General features: G+C 37.7%; 3 protein-coding genes across 5 annotated transcripts in view; 2 read left to right on the forward strand and 1 right to left on the reverse strand.

The window, feature by feature from the left end:
* Positions 1 to 4,918, forward strand: part of LOC112462013 — a 6,170-nt gene extending 1,252 nt beyond the window's left edge. The window contains exons 2-10 of one of the 3 annotated variants that reach the window (XM_025027505.1): positions 605 to 877; positions 1,193 to 1,456; positions 2,056 to 2,225; positions 2,523 to 2,594; positions 2,907 to 3,193; positions 3,323 to 3,484; positions 3,551 to 3,661; positions 3,827 to 4,011; positions 4,833 to 4,918. In XM_025027505.1, the coding sequence (XP_024883273.1) occupies positions 605 to 877; positions 1,193 to 1,456; positions 2,056 to 2,225; positions 2,523 to 2,594; positions 2,907 to 3,193; positions 3,323 to 3,484; positions 3,551 to 3,661; positions 3,827 to 4,011 (1,524 nt within the window). In that variant the 3' untranslated portion in view covers positions 4,833 to 4,918. Of the gene's footprint in view, positions 1 to 424; positions 434 to 604; positions 878 to 1,192; positions 1,457 to 2,055; positions 2,226 to 2,522; positions 2,595 to 2,906; positions 3,194 to 3,322; positions 3,485 to 3,550; positions 3,662 to 3,826; positions 4,286 to 4,832 lie in introns of those variants that run through there. The other 2 variants (XM_025027506.1, XM_025027504.1) reach the window with 2 other exon arrangements.
* On the forward strand, positions 4,105 to 8,265 carry LOC112462069. Its single transcript, XM_025027624.1, has 5 exons — positions 4,105 to 4,122; positions 4,833 to 5,314; positions 6,279 to 6,559; positions 6,644 to 6,936; positions 7,030 to 8,265. Exons 1-5 carry the CDS (start codon positions 4,105 to 4,107, stop codon positions 7,624 to 7,626), a joined length of 1,671 nt encoding a protein of 556 aa, XP_024883392.1. The 3' UTR covers positions 7,627 to 8,265.
* A 358-nt stretch (positions 8,266 to 8,623) lies between these two features.
* On the reverse strand, positions 8,624 to 12,379 carry LOC112462039. Its single transcript, XM_025027564.1, has 5 exons — positions 12,234 to 12,379; positions 10,926 to 11,153; positions 10,546 to 10,757; positions 9,852 to 10,199; positions 8,624 to 9,197 (listed from the first exon to the last, which is right to left on the reverse strand). Exons 1-5 carry the CDS (start codon positions 12,234 to 12,236, stop codon positions 8,855 to 8,857), a joined length of 1,134 nt encoding a protein of 377 aa, XP_024883332.1. The 5' UTR covers positions 12,237 to 12,379; the 3' UTR covers positions 8,624 to 8,854.
* Positions 12,380 to 16,497: the final 4,118 nt, after the last annotated feature.

The raw sequence follows: 16,497 nt of genomic DNA on the forward strand, positions 1-16,497 counted from the left end.
TATACATGCGCTCGCGCCCACGAAGAGAATGAACGTCAAGCCGCTCGCTAGGATGAACAGATACATTTTACGCTATTTAACGGATTTCATGCTCAAGTGTCAAAGCGATCGACGTCCTTGCTGTAATCAGCGGGGGGGTTATATTAATAGAACGGCGATTCACTGTTTTGCAAAATTTTTCTTAGGATCGATTTCGTAGCCCTTTGCTTCATCGGTGACGGTAAGTCCGTACGTGCGCGAGCCGCGAAGTTGTTGAAGTTATCGTCGCAATGTCAATTGTCAATAGACAAATTACTCGCTTGTACTTTTTTAGCAAAAGTTCTTGAATATGTATATATATATATATGTAACTACTTTCTTATTTATTTTTGCGTTAGGTATATCGTTATTTCCGCAAGTAATACCTAATGCAACACGAAACGAGAAGCATAACGTATGTCTACTATGTAACTTTTTTTTTACTGGGAATTGGTTCTTCTGTTCAACTCCAAACTAGTATTTTTTTTTTCCCATTGAATTCATAAATTCGGTTGAAAGTTTTAGCATCAATGGCGTTTCCGCATTTCGGGAATCACTTAGCACATAACTTCACGTCCTTCCGCAGAATAATCGAGCTGCGGACGAAGCGCGTCAGCAAATGCTAGCGAGAGACCCGCCGGAGATCTCATGGGAGAACACGCTCGGCTCGCCCCACGGCGTGCCCTTCGACGACGACACAAAGGAGTTGCTGAAGAAGTGTCTCAACGTCTCCGTGCCGCCACCGACCAGCGTGGCGGAACTAATCAGACGAAGCAATACGTTTCCCGTGAAATTCCCAATTAACACCGTAAGATGCGCCGCATTGAAGGACAGGGGAATCAGTTCAGATACCATCGAGGTTTGCGTAAACCCTAGCAAATTATTTAATCAAGCATTTAGTACATATAAACAAAAAAAACAGACGCTTAATTAAATAATATATTAATAATATTTTTATTTTAATAATTTTCTTGAATGTTTAAAAAATATTTAAGAGAAATAGTTTGAAAATTTGATTGCAAAAATTTATCCATTTTCTAGTGCTCATTCTGTATATCTTAAAAATCACAATTCTGTACTCAAGTCTGAGATATTTCTTCATATTTTTTATAAAGTTTAATAATTTCAACTAATTTACACATTTCATGATCTATTCTGCGATGACAACTTTCAGTTAAACGCAAATTCGGTATATCCGCTGATACACGAAGCGATGTTGCCTTTGATTGCCCGATGGCTGAAACATAAGCGATTGTACGGTAGCCCTGTTGAAAAAGTCATGTATGCGGACATGGGCCTCGTCCAATTTATCCATCGCCTGCTGGATAAGAGGGCAGCCTCCTTTTGCGGTCCCAACGATCGATGGAAATTACTCGATAACAAGAGCGGCTTTGATGGATGGGAGAGTGTCGGTACCGATCATGAGAAGGAACCATTGGTAAGTACGTGATGCCGTCTTAATTCAGCGATAAAAATAAATTAATTTTATAAAAAAAATAACTAACAATTAAATAATAATTTAATAACAATTTTAATATTAAATAAAAATAAATAAGGTAATAAAACATTCAGTGTATAAAAATATATATAATAATTTAAATGATAGTTTATTTTCAAATTTTAAATTTTTTGTACGTTTTGGTACAAATAATATTGAAACAGTGACTAAATAAAGATGCTGAATTAACAAAAGTAAACATATAATTCTTCTCTCTTTACTATTACAGCTACATATAATTAGAAAAAAAACACACTTGAAAGTTGTTTTTGCAATTTTCTCATAAATAATATTTTTATTAAAAATTCTTATATCTTATACCTTTATTCTTATTTTTTACTTATTATAGGCTATTGCCTACGTATTAACGTAACGTTACATATATTTACCGATATTGGAAGTTTATAGGATGTTAAAAACAAGATAAAGTTTCATAATATTACCTTCTCCCATATATCACCTTCGCTGTCGCAGTGCTTTAATAAATATTGTGAAATTTTTTAAATCTAATGAATTTATTTTTAAAATCTGATGAATAGGTCCTAGCAAAATGCTTGAGCTACGACGAGATCAAATTGTCGGCAATGATGGTGGTGTCATCTCATACGGAGTTCATAAACGACGGCTCGCGAAATAATAGAGGTATCGTGAGCAGTGACCCAGACGCCGTCCAACCCAGAGGGGTTATTATGGGTGTCATAGGCACAAGGTTCTATGCATTTATTTAACCCTTGCCTTCTTCAGGAATATTTTTATACGTGCAAACTCCGTGACGTCGCGTCTGCAAATGCGTGTTCTATTTTTATCTCTTTTCCGTGCGACTATCTATAGCCGCAAAAATATTTGCGATTTAAAAAAAACGTAAAAATTACTATAAATACACTAAAATACACGTTTTTATTTTTAGTACCACTCTCTTTTATAGATTCTAGAATTGGTCGAAATTTTGCTGTTATGTTCTATCATTAAATTTGTACTACGGGTGCCGCTTGATCTGTTATCATAGATTCGAGAGGCCCCGATTTATGGAGTATCAGGACATCGTCGTCTCGCCGCAACAGAACAACATGGATAACGGGTAAGCAGTAAATCTCCGCAATAAATATTAACAAATTATGTATGTATAATGTAAATTTGTCGAGCGACACATATTTGAGAAGAAATTTGATTGAATGCCTTAGTACCTAATATATTTAATTTTAAAAAATTCTTTGTATTAATAATAATAGAGATATTAATAATATGTAAATGCTTTTTTAATTTATAGCGTGATGGAATAATGATGGAATATAATAACGGAATTAAGCTACGTTATAATATACGCTCTCTTTTTGCACTTTTGCAGTATACAAATGAAACATTTTTGAAAGAATCAATATATGCAAAATAGGTACGGATCCGCGATGGATAGCACATTCGACGAAAAACGTGGGATGCGTGTTTTATGGGCCAAATTTTATGGCGAGAATTATCATCCACTCTACGATGAAACCACGAAACGCATGAAATCAAAAGAGAACAGGCGATATGTGTCTTTAGGCAATCAGATGATCTTCGATATCGAGAATTACATGAAGAGAACTTTGCTCTCGGTAGAAATAATACTGCTCGAGGCGAACAGCCGCGCCGAAAAACAAAACACAACCGCTTTCTTGCACGTGGTTGGCTTCGGCCTCGGTTAGTGCGAAACTTTCGTTGCTAAGATGATTAAACTTAAATATTATTGAAATTACTTCTTATACTCTTTTTTTTAATTATTCATTCATCAATTAAAGATTAACGGCTAATTTATTGACACTTAACCAGGTGTCTGGAAAATAATTGAGAATCAGGAAGTCTATTTCCTGAAAACATTCGAAATTGCTATTAGGAAGATGAACAAGAAACTCAAATACGTTTCGGACATCATGTTCGCTTATTTCCGGCAACAGAAATGCGGCGGCGCGGGAAACGGCGATTATCTGGGTGGTTAGTGGACAATAAATTAAAATACAAATATCCTCACAACTTGTACAACAATGATATTATTTTTAGATATAAAGATACATTTTGCTCTGAGAGAACCGCACAGCAGACTGTACCGAGCCAACGACGCGAGTAAACTTCTCGTTGTAACTTACGCTTGGGATGGAAATACATTACCAGGTTTGAACGTTATTTTATTATTTATTTATCCAAGTGTTTATTTATTTAATATTAACGCCGACATGAATTTCAATACCTTATTCAATAATCCAGCGTTACTCATAAAGGGAAACTTTGATATATATCTTTAGTAACACCTTCAAGGCAGTAATATCCTTTCTGCAGGGAATGAATTCTGGGTAGGAAGTTTAGAATCTAGTGGCGATCCAGCGGCAGCGTGCAGCACTCAAATAGCCGAGCTGCATAATTCCAAAATCAATCCACGCGCGTGCGGCTCCAGCTTGCACGTCGCGTCCGCGGAGCACGGAATTCTGCACATATCGGATTATGCGAAGCTCCACCTTACTTAGGTAACCCCCGATAAGCGCCCCCCCTCTATCGACACGCTGGTCTTCCTTGCTGAATGAAGTTCGATTTTGTGATCATAACCACGTGTGGAACATATGAACGATGTTGCCTTTGTATTGTCAATGCGGCAACGCACATTATTTAATCGAGAGATCTCTTTTTTCTTATCTTTGTATTCATTACCAGAAGTATAATAGAATTATTGATAATACATTGCATGTACTTACCAAGAGGCATTTGATTGCCGAAAAAATTGAACTATTCAACGAAAAGTTATTGTTAGATGTTTATTAAATGATTCATCCCTTCTTTCCTCCACTCCTTATCCTCCTCTATGTAAGAAAATTTAATTAAATCAATTAATTAAATTAATTAATTGAATTTTTTAACTACAATGAGGATTTTAACAATCTCATATTGTTTTTCATATACTTATATATAACTTTCAATTTATTAACGATTATGGAAAACTTGATTTTCGAAATTTAATATAATAAAAAATTGTCGCGGAATGTTATATTATAAAAAAGTTTAAATATTAGATATATAACAATTATTAAAATATACTGAGAATTATAATATATAAATTAATAAAATATACAAACTACCAGACACAAATCGCTTTAGATTAAAGAATACATTTTATGAAATTGTTGAAAAAAAAAAATTTTTTTTTAATTCTTTGCTGAGAGATATATAGTAAGTTGCCTGTCACACCAAACCATTGCAAAATATATTAGTTTTAAAACACTAGTGTTTAAAAGCACGCACCATTCCAAGTGCGATCAGTATTTCTCGATGAACGCGTTCACTCAAACTTTAGGAAAGGGCTGGCCCGGTGGACAACAACGGGCAATTACGAAGACCATCTCGATCACCGCGCAGTCAGCGTAGCCGCAGTGCGGACGTGGACTGCCTGAAGAAGTACACGGAGCGTCGTGTGGAGGAACGCCGATACACGGAGATCAGCGACCCCACCAAATTGGATACCTCGAGGTGGATGCCGCTACCAAAGAACATACCTCGGGGACAGCAGCCGGGGGCGGCCAAGAGACCCTCGAGGGATGAGCGGCAGGAGAGTGTCAACGAATCGGCGGCGAGTGCCGAGAAGTGGCCGGCGAAATCGCTCTCACCCCCGTCGGCTGAGAATCGGTCCTCCAGAATCGAGCCCGAGGCCGTCGGTCGACCCCACCACGCCGTCAGGAGTCATAGCACCGATGTGACCACCCTTAAGAGACCGGAGAAGAGCATCACCGAGCAGCGAAGGCACACGGACTGCAGCGACCCGCGAACTATCGCCACGAGGTTGACCGCGCACATTATCCACGTCCGAAAGCGAGAAATGCCTTGATCGAGATTGTAGTTGAGATTCGTAGGCGCGATTGAACACGATAGTCGTTACGGAGCCTCCAACGGGTAATGGGCGTCTAGTTTCGGTCAGATCTCTCTGCTTCCTTCGTTCGTGTTTTTCCTTTTGTGTGGCCCGAGTTGTTGGCGATTTTTCGAATGAAAATTCACGTTGGTCAAGAACCGTGGCGAGCAACGTGAAAACATAGTGGTGCCTGGTTTGCTCCATCGACCGGAACTAGTCGCTAATGTCTTTTCACGTTGTGACGCTCATCGTATGTACGCTTTGTCGTCCACGTGTTGGACTGAGAGAGTTTTATAAAAATAGCTACTCGATATATAATAACGAGAATTTTCGAAGTTTGCCTTAATGTTTACGTGTACACCCTTCTCCTTTGTGAGGTAATTTTTTTCAATACGTTATTTGAAAAAAAAAAGACAAATTTATGATAAAGGTTCTTTTAGAAATGCATGGACAATTGATATATTGATTTTGCGATTCTTTCTAGTTTATTTTTAGATTGATCTAAATATGATCTCAATAATTAATAAATAATTAATGAGCATTTTTTATATAAAGCTATCAGAAACAAGCTCAATCTAATGAATTATATGTATAAATAAAAAATTATTAAATTAGTTGATTGCTTCAATAAATAACTTCAATAAAGATTAGTTTGCTATATAACGAAAAACGAATATATTTTTTATCATTAAAAAACGAAGCTTATCAATTCTCATTGAAGTTACATATACATTGAAGTAATTTATTGCAGTTAATCATGAACAGTGCCTTTCAAAGAATCGAGATTTTTGCTTTGTGTTGTGTCTTTGCGTGAATGTGCGTTAATATATAATTAAATTAATAAATAGACATATAGGATGAGATAAAAGCTCGATCTTGAACATATGATTTTCTCAGATGGCTACCACAAATTAACGGTGCGAAGTTTCGCCGAGAGGCGTCCCCCCTTGCAAGAATTGGCTGTGAAATCACGAAGAGCGCGGCTACCCGGTGGATGACGTTCGCCAAAAGTCCATCACCCGGTCCTGTAGTAAGGATAAATCCCGAGAGGAGAGATTCCACGACGGAATACGACAGAAAAGACGAAGGGTCGCGCAAGGACTCGGATCCCTCCAGATGGCAACCGCCCAGAAAATTCTCCCCAGCGAAGAGTGAGAAAGGACACTTACAAAGGCAGGGTACGTAAAGCGATAATTCTTATTTTCTACATGCACTCGATTATGCGAGCTACTTTAATAACTGAATGAGATGTTTAATTGCAGATGAGTTTGATATTGGCAGAGACCGTTCCTCGAGCTTTGTCGTCACTAATGAACGAATGAAGGACCACTCCTTGAGCTATATCGATACTAACGAGCGAGCGAACAAGCTCAGCGAACGTATGCGAGATTTGTACGATTTCAAGACGGAGAACGAGTGGCCGAAGAAGGCGGGGACCTCCCGGGAGGACACTTGGATCAGCAAGAGCAGCAGCGAGGATGAGAGGAACAATTATCGGCCGATTCGCAGGAACAGTCAAGATTTGGAATTTAATGACAGAATCGATATTTTCAAGGTATCAGTGTTGAATGAGGTCTTTTAGGATCAGTATTGAGATCCGATGTTTGAAAGAGTTAACTTATCTCACCTTTGTCTTTATCTTTCATAGTCCAAGGTTCAAGAGGAAGAGGACAGACGAAGGCCGAAGCACAGTACTCACAACGCCAGCGAGGTGTTCGCAGATGACGAAGACGAGCGTCTACGAAAGTTCAACGACCGACTGCGATACAGCGAGGACCTCGGCGCGAGGCGGGCTCGCGCCCGCGAACGACGCACTTATTCGGACGAGTACGACGAAAAGGTCCGGCGGGAGTCTCGTTCATATCGGCCAGAAATGATGACGTTCAAAAGGGACCGACCGGAGGCACCGGCTATTAGGAGACTGGTGGACAAGGAGAACAAACGGAATTCGGACGCGAGTATGAGACCCCGCGGTTCCCAAGTCAGCTACGTAGAGATAGACTTCACGAAGAGGGACTCGCGTACCAGCGATGCGAGTTACGCCAGCGTGAATCTGGCCAAGAGGGGCAGCGTCGAGTGCAAAAGCACCCGCCAGGTCCTCGAGGTCCCACCGAGAAGAGCTTTCAGCCAGAGCGACGAGCGACCGGCTACTCCAACGCCGCCGATCGAGTTCAACGACGAGCGATACGTCCCCAAGAAGCTGTCGGAAAGGGACAGCACTAGATATAAAGTGTATTTAACATAGGAAATGCCTGCGAGAGCAGGCATTTCGCGAAGCGAATGCCGCTTTCGCAGGGTTTTAGATTAACATTTAAACATTTCGACGAAGTGAAAGTACAAGTTCGACGTGGATGAGGAAATAATATGAAGAGAAGCTCGATACGATTTTCGTCAAAAATAGGTGTTAATAATGGTGTGTCGCAAAATTAAATTCGTTGTACAGTGTTAATTCTCTGTTGGACAATGCCCGTCACTGTTATCGAATGAAAAATCGAAATTTTAAATATTTGTAAAAATGAATAGGTATGTATATACCTATTTCTTAAAATAAATTTAAACAATCCGTGATAAATATGATGGAGTTGTTGTCTGTGGATAACTGTTAGCATTCAGGTGTTTATTGTGTTCATCGTAGAATAATGCGATGTGTAAACGGATGGATGTACGAAATTCGAATATACTCTGCTACAGAACTCTAATAAATGGCTCCCCAAACGGACGCGGGGAGCCAGATACGTAAATATATTTGTAGCAGGTTTACAATGAGCCACATAACCGGAAGCTTCCTATTCGTGTTTTTCATGTCGGTGTTCAAAAGGTAACCGCGATGTTAATAATGTACAAATAATGTAATACAAAAAATAATAAAATATTCTTTGAAGAATGTGCCCAGATTTTTCTGTGGATAGGTTTTAGAATTGACTTATCTTTCTAATCATGGCGCTTTTCTAATTGAAAGGCAATTGTTGTTAAAATATACTATACTAAAGTATATACGGGTTTTTTTTTCGATTATTTGATTGATGTAACGATTTTCAAAATATCCAACAAAATATCCAAGTTTAATTTAGAAAAATCAATTTAAATTCGAATTTAATAGAATGGAGCAACCATTCAATAAAATATTATTTTTAGGAAAAAATTATTTTTTTTTACAACAAGAAAGATTTTTTATTAAATCAATATTCGAATGAATTACAAAATTAAATAATTATATACAATAATATAATAATTTAGCGCGAATAGAAAAGTATCTTTGGCATTTGAGTAATTGAAAGTAATTTAAAGCTTTGATATATTAACTCGGGATATAAGCTCATGTGAAAGATCTAAAATATTATTTAGTTAATATCTCGTATCGTATCAATTATTGTCAAATACAGCATGAAAGAAATATTTATACATGTATGCACTTAAAGCAAAATGATCGCGACAGTCGATTCTTTCACGAGCAGGCATCTCTCGTTAATATTTCATTTGCGATCTGCACCACACAAATCGCCACGAAATCCTGAGCTTGAATCCTTTATAAAGGCGACTTTGACCCTTTTTCTGACCGGGACGTTATGAACAGGCGGTGGCGGAGCTCTACAGTCTCTCGATGTTTGGTCTTCTTCTTCTCGTTCGATCTTAAATCTTTTTTGGGCACAATTCGAGCCGCTCGATCCTATTCCGTTTGCAACTGGAGCGTTAACCGTCAAGGATGAAGAGGAACCATTAGGTACTATGTTAGCGTTCGATGAGACTTGCGGTGATTTCGGGAAACTTGAGGACCGTCCGCTCGATGGAGAACGTATAACATTTCCGTTGCTGTTGCTGTGAGAAACATAGAATTAAAAGTATTAATATATTAATAATTTTGTTAAAAAAACAATAAAGCAATGCTTAATAAAACACAAAATTACTCATTTTTAAAAATATCTATATATAGATTGTATTTAGACCAGTATAAATTATATACATATGTATATTTTTCTATTACAAAAAAATTTTAAAGGAGGACATTGATTCTGATAAAAATATATACTCTCGAATTTGCAAATCTTAAAAATCATAAAACCTGTTTTGTAAGTCATTATTAAATGAATAAATGAAGAATCTTTTGCAGGACACTTCTAAGAAACTTACAGTTTTATTTAATTAAATGTTAACTTTTATCTGAAAAAATCTGAATAAGGATTAAAATTAGACTTTGATTGGCTATTTATACCGGCCTAAGAGAAAAAACTATATCTCAGTTTAGATAATATATTTGAAATAAATATAAAAATTAATAATAAATAAATGAAAGTAAGTAATAAATAATATGCTATATTTTACTCTATTAAAGAAGAGAAAAAGTAATTTAACAATCGATCGACGAACTAAAGAGCTTAGAAATTCACAAACTTTACGAATCGGGTGCGTATCAATTTTTTTCTAATTTGCCTATTCTTTTACAGAATTACGGGTTAATTTGACGTAATCCACCTGTGGAAGTTGCCTTGAGTAACGACGATGGAAGGTGTGACACAGCGTTTTCCAGCGGAAATGGCTGCATTGAGCCCGCTAGGAGCGATCATCAGCAAATTGCTGCTGTTCTTGTCACACGTGTGCGAACTATGCCTCTGCGTGGCATAATTGACGCGAAAAACGTGAGAATTTTCGTTACTCAGCTTCTCCTGCTTCAGGAACGCTACTGCTGGCTTCACGTGATACGTAGTCGAGTTTTGATTGTTCAAATGCGACTCGCATTTGATGCGCACGTCGTGCTGCTGCACCCCATTACGGTCTTGACTCTTTTGCCATTCCAGAACATTGCTTAGCAACCTTATGTACCTACGCAGATTTGTTACTACTTCAATTTTAAATATTAGACGATCAATTATTTTAATGTTACTACCACTTAAAAATTTCTATTAAATATTGCATGATATATTTACATATCTCTATTAAATTATAAATAGAGGCATATTTATTTTATACTTTTTATTTTATTATTGATAGAAATACGTTCATAAACAAATCTTTTTTTGATATATTATTTTTGTTAATTGTTTGTACGATAAAGAAAATGCCTTGCGTTTTCTTATTATTTGAGAGTAAATTCTCTAGAAAGAAGTGAAAATATAAGAGTACTTGCTTAGGATTAGAACACGTGTTTTTGTAACTTAGAGATAATTACCTTATTGCCATTCTTAAAATCTCATTTTTCGACAACTTCTTGTCAGGTGGATGAGTCGGTACTAATTTGCGAAGTTCGGCGAAGGCGCCGCTCACGTTCTGCTGCCTCCATCGTTCCCGGCTGTTGGTGAATAATTTTCTAACTCCCAAGGTACCTATACGAGGCGTGGGCGATCCCAAATGACCACTGCCAGAAGATGAGATGCCATCTAGCTACGAGATTATCGTGAATCTCATTAAATTGATGCTAATTTTTAAATCATTATTTGGATTCCAGATAAGACTAGCTAGACCATATAAAATAATTTGTTATATTTAACGAAAATTGAAATCTTTAAAGATGTAACTGAACACGGGAGAGCGATTTTAAATTTCACTCACGGAGCTGGAACGGTCTCGCCGTCTTTTGCTTTGTTCTTCCTCCTCGTCTGTGTCGTGGGAATAAAACTCGTCAGAAAGCGTGGCTTCTTCCTCGGTGTCCCTCGATGTTCCAGGCGAATCGCCGGCTTCCTCCGCGAGCTCTCCTTCGCCGGACAGTAACGATCCCGCTGGGGAACCATTTTCGGCCTCCGCAGCTCCTACACCGCACCCACTATACGTTAACATCGGCTGCAACGATTGATAAGAATCGTGAACAAGTACGACGAGCATAGGCGCAAAAAATTTTGCTACCATTTGTCAACGTCAATCATCGCGTTCCAATTCTCACGAATAAATATAGAAACCGTTGTTTTGTGTCTATACAACTTTGAAACTCATTGAAATTATCTAAATCTATCTTATTAATTTATTACTGATTCGCTATACCGTGATTAATTGTTATATCGAAATTACAAGCGGAATCAAATAACAATTCAATGACAATAAAATGAGTCAGTTAGGAATGTCAGCAATCTAGTATATAATTAGTCATTAATATAGTGCCGACGGGAAGTTGATACTAGGCTCTCCTTAGCTGTCCCTGACATTCGACAGATATATGTATATATGCCACTGGATTTATCTGTATATAAACATTAGTCATGTATGTACTCGCTTTGTACATATCAGTTTTATTTATACGAAAAAGGAAGCGTTTCCGTCTACATATTTACGTCTTCTCTCAGTTATAATATGTCATACTTTTCAGTTAAATTTCATACTCGTTCGGTATTAAAAAATTGATCCTTGATATGTGGATAATTGATTCCTTATCAGTCAACAGATTTTTAAGTCTAAAAATGTTATTCATCATTGCGTCAATTGCATTTTAACCATTCTTTATTACCGTCAAGATACTAATAGACCGCATAATAATAACTTTTAAAATTTATTTTAAAAATGCCACAATAGATCACATATTATTTATTAATGCCACAAGACACACAATATTGTCCATTCCATCATGATGGAATACCACATATATTTGCAATAACACATATATTTGCTACATTTTTACAATTTCAGATTTCTCTTTCAAAGATTAAAACGATTGTAAGTTCAACTAAAATTCTTCACATTATACGAATCGTGAATGAAGGAGGTCTGAACCGTCTACGATAAATCATCGCTTCAGATTTATATTTTCGCGAACGTATAGAATTTGCGCATACAAGCACGTCGCGAGATTCACATATCGAAAGGGTTGAAGAATAACACAGAATTTCAACATATAATCACACACACGCGCGTGAAGTGGTCAAAACTCACCATGTTGCACGAGAAAAAAAAGTTCTGCGTTCGACAGAGAGCCGCAAGATTAAAAGACAGATCGACTTAGGGAACAAATGACTTTGGGAACGATCCAGTTCACATCGTGATGGAGAGTAACACCGATGTCGAAAGAGTCGATCTAACTAGTCGCGAGTCCGGGTCCGGGGTAACCCTCTGGGTAAATGAATTTCACGAGGGCGGAGCGCAGGCTTATGGGTGGAGCTGGTGTCAGGTCCGTCCCATCCAGCATCCCTGTATCGACGCTTCTCGCGGATCACGTCTTCATACATTCAACGAAAAACGCGACTATACTTCTGTCTCACCGTGCATCGATTCTCTGCAGTCTGCATAATATCGTCGTTCGAAAGATCTTGCGACACAGACGCGACGTATGCTAACGTCACTTTTACTTTCCAAGCTTTGCTAGATATATGAGATCAACTTAAGAAATTAAGAAATTCAGAGGCCCTTTGTATAAACTTACATCGACTTCATCGATTAAAAAGGGATACCTAGTTGAGATACTTTAAAATTAACTTTTATATATAATGTTAAAATTACTTTATAATTAAAATTATAATTGTTTTATTGATAACGATAATAGCGATTCAAAAATTAATTTCTTAATATTTGTATTACATTGCAGGCAACTTTTATATTTATACATTATGGATCAGTTGGCGATATAAAAAAAGTTATCCGCTATACGACGGGACACGCGTATAGGTAACCGAGGGTAACGCACGTGCCCTTTGTAAGCCGTTTATTCCGAGATTAAGGTTGCAATATATTTGAAAGGATCTGACATTTTTAGAATCAACTAATATATATTTAAATATGTTCTAAGAACGCCAATGTTTTTCTATAATTGTTAAATAATTTATACCGCAATAAAATAAAATAAATGCAAACATTTTCTATTCAATACATTACTGCACACTTGGATTTTTAGTGATATTTTCAAAAGCTGAGAATTATAGCAAATTCTGTATATTTGTAAAAATAGCAAATGTACATTATATCCTTAAAGTAATAATGGAATAGGTGTTAACATTAACGATATTGACGCGCAATTGTCGCACATTGCGATCTAATTCTTTACATTTATATGTTTCGATGCAATGCAGGCATGGAGTAGAGACGGCTGCATTGTTTTGTTTGTTATCTTAGGCACAAATGTTTATATTTGCATATGTATATATTGCGAACAAATCTATCTCCACCCTCTTCCTGCTTCGACTCATTGCCATGTGTTTTAAAGATGCTTCCTACAAGAATAATACGTGTCAAGTTTCGCGGACTATCTTATCGCTACTGTTATCCCAGCTATTATCGTTGCGAACACAACAACTTTTCATTACTCGTGATAAAATGAATGAATAATCTTTTTTTTTTTTTTTAGAAAAACACGTTCGAAATGTTCGAAGAACGAATAACACGTCTCTTGTGTTAAAACACATTTATTCATAAATGTGTTTAAAATATATCAGTCGGGGAAAAAAAGATGCATTTTTATAACTTGAAATTGATAAATAGTAGTTATGTGCAATTGATTTTCTGCAGATAATCCTCGCACACCGCTCTTACCCAAAATCAGACCAGGTCCCACGCAGATTGGCTCGTAATGACGCTCGAATGAGCATCAAGAGCGATATCATATAATCAGGCTCCGACGATGACACCCCGACGCATCCTACTGGAAAATCTGTAGCACCCTCCCGAGGTGTCACAATAAAACAACCCGTAGCTGGTGGCCACTTGACGACGGGGGGGCGGGGGGGCAGCGCCGCTCTCTCACCCTTAATGTATACTAAGCAGGGCTTTCGTTTTTTTATGCCCATCGAATCGTGGGGACCCAGCTAATCGAAAGTTGATTGTTTGGGAAAAATCTTCATGAATGCGCCATCCATTTCATCTTACGTCTCATCATAATGTAACTATGCAACTTTTATTATTTTTTTATTAATTTTACACCGTATAGTAATTAAGTATCGCTACTTTTTCCAAAAAAATTTTGTTAATTTTTATTTACTACCAATTATATCTTTTTATTTACCACCAGTTATATAGCTATAGCTGGAATTATTTTACAAATGCGATATTATTTTCTTATTTTGTAAGAAAATTTTTTTGTAAAATTGCTCGACTGATTAACTGACGCTATATTTTCTGATATGTTTCTTTAACACGTTGTTTATTGTATTTAGCTAGAATCAATTTAAGTGCGATATTATTTTTTTCTATACAATAATCGCGTATCCCTAAAATGCAATATATTTTTCTTTTTACACGCGACTATTACATACATAGAGAAAAATGTGAAAAATGGCCAGTCCCAAAAAGAAACTCTCGTTACAAAAATCGACAAAGGGCGTCCCGGGTGCCCCATAGAATTTAATAGGGGATACTTTGTAGCGGTTTCCCACAGGCCTGGCAACTCGCGGCCAATTTGCGCGTGCCAATGAATAAGAATAAGGTATTAATATCGCCGCATGAGATTGACTCACGTGACTCTTATCGCGGTCTTCGGCGCGGTGCCGATTTTCAGATAAAAATCCGGGGAATCATTAATGTCGACATCAGGATCCAGTCGGAAGATTTATATCCGTAATAAACGTGTTATAAATTTAGCGATATCGCGGAATCGTGGATTACAAATACGTTCGTTCACAATACATCGGTATTGCAACGATTTATAAATATTCCGACAACCCCTCAATTCTCCAGCGTATTTTATATTTCCAGATTCGTTCGCGCGTAGTCGAAACACGGCAGGACCCGTAAAAAATGCGAAGATTAATTACAGAACGACGTAGCGTAACTGTTAATTAAGCGTCGAGGTAATCCTTTCCACTTTACGGCACCTTAAAAATTAATCTTCCGTCGATTTGTCCGTTTAATCCCCCGAGATTAATATCTCATGCCGTTGCCGAGAGCCCTCCAACAACTTGACCCTGCAATTCTACGATCGCGAGGACCCGGGAGGGTGACTGCCGCGAGAGGGCTGCAGGGCGGGGCATCTCTTATCAGCGGCGAACACTCGCGCAGCCTCCATCTCCTCGTTTCAATAGCGTTCTGCTCGAAATTTCAGCGGCACTTTCACTTGTATATAAGTGTCACCGTTAGATAGCCATCTTAGAATATTGTCTCCTTGTTGCAATAGCTAAATATTGGATTGCCGTTGAATAAAAAATATTTACTCTTTTTCAACGATCGATGCAAGTACCACAACAATAACGAAACGTAATGAAATTTAGAACTGTATATGTTTAAATTGAACCAAATTAGTCATAAAATAATTTTGCACAGGAACAGTTTAATTATTTTCTTTTAAGTTCTACCTTTCTAACGTCTCATTGCTTTAATCGCTGTTATTAATTACAAGAATTAAACTCTAAATTACCACTCGCCTCTGACGCATCAATGCGCATATTTTTGTTGAAATAATTCACAAATTGTTTTCATAATTTTCGTAATTATATAAATTATACAAAATCGCATTTCAGGCAACGCAGAAATCTGAACCGTCTGCGTCGTTGAAATGTTCAAAAAACTTTTTTTTCGTAAATTCGTTAGATATCCGCTTAAAATCTTTTTTTTTTCTTCTTTATTTTTGAAATATAAGATTCTCGCCTGAACAATCATTTTTATAGATTCGTGCCGCAATTTTACAACTATCCGGCATCCCTCTGTAACTCTCTTTGTTTGGCGGTATGCGAGAGTGCAATTGATTTCCGCTAACGGAGTTAAATCACTTCTTGAATGGGTTAAACCGGTGTTCTATCGCGGGCACGTGTGGGTATTGGGGTCTCACCGGGGTGTGTCGGTGGGAGAGAGGCGTGTCGCCGGTTTTGCGCAGCGTCCCATGAACGTCAACGCGCTCGAATGGAGCATCCCCGTGCTCGTGGGGTGGCCGAGGGGGGACGCGAAGGGTGAAATCAATTTTCGTTATCGCCGTCAACCAGCCGCCCCACGCTAATCCCATTATTAGTGTTTGTTTTCCACGTGTGGCACTCGCGCCCGCTGACATATCGATCATCGAAACGCGCGTATACGTAAGACATTTGGAACGAATATTAATTCCCTGCGTTGAGATGAGTTACGCGACCACGTTACGTCATCGCGAGTTACATCTGCACACCGCATGAATCAGGATAAAGTCAAAACGGGAGAAAATTACTTCGAGAGATAAAATTGATGCGAGGTAAGATGCACAAAACGAATATTCATGGCACAACATTTCATCCTCGAAAAGAATAAG

This window comes from Temnothorax curvispinosus, unplaced genomic scaffold (genome assembly GCF_003070985.1).
Source record: "Temnothorax curvispinosus isolate PA1 unplaced genomic scaffold, ASM307098v1 QBEX01011959.1, whole genome shotgun sequence".
NCBI lineage: Eukaryota > Metazoa > Arthropoda > Insecta > Hymenoptera > Formicidae > Temnothorax > Temnothorax curvispinosus.

Coding starts and splice junctions, on each gene's coding strand:
- LOC112462069 (XM_025027624.1), top strand. Junction 5,315..6,278: donor CCGCGAACTATCGCCACGAG/GTTGACCGCGCA, acceptor TGATTTTCTCAG/ATGGCTACCACAAATTAACG. Junction 6,560..6,643: donor AGGACACTTACAAAGGCAGG/GTACGTAAAGCG, acceptor GTTTAATTGCAG/ATGAGTTTGATATTGGCAGA.
- LOC112462039 (XM_025027564.1), bottom strand. Junction 10,758..10,925: donor GGCGAGACCGTTCCAGCTCC/GTGAGTGAAATT, acceptor ATAATCTCGTAG/CTAGATGGCATCTCATCTTC. Junction 9,198..9,851: donor ACTCAAGGCAACTTCCACAG/GTGGATTACGTC, acceptor TGTTTCTCACAG/CAACAGCAACGGAAATGTTA.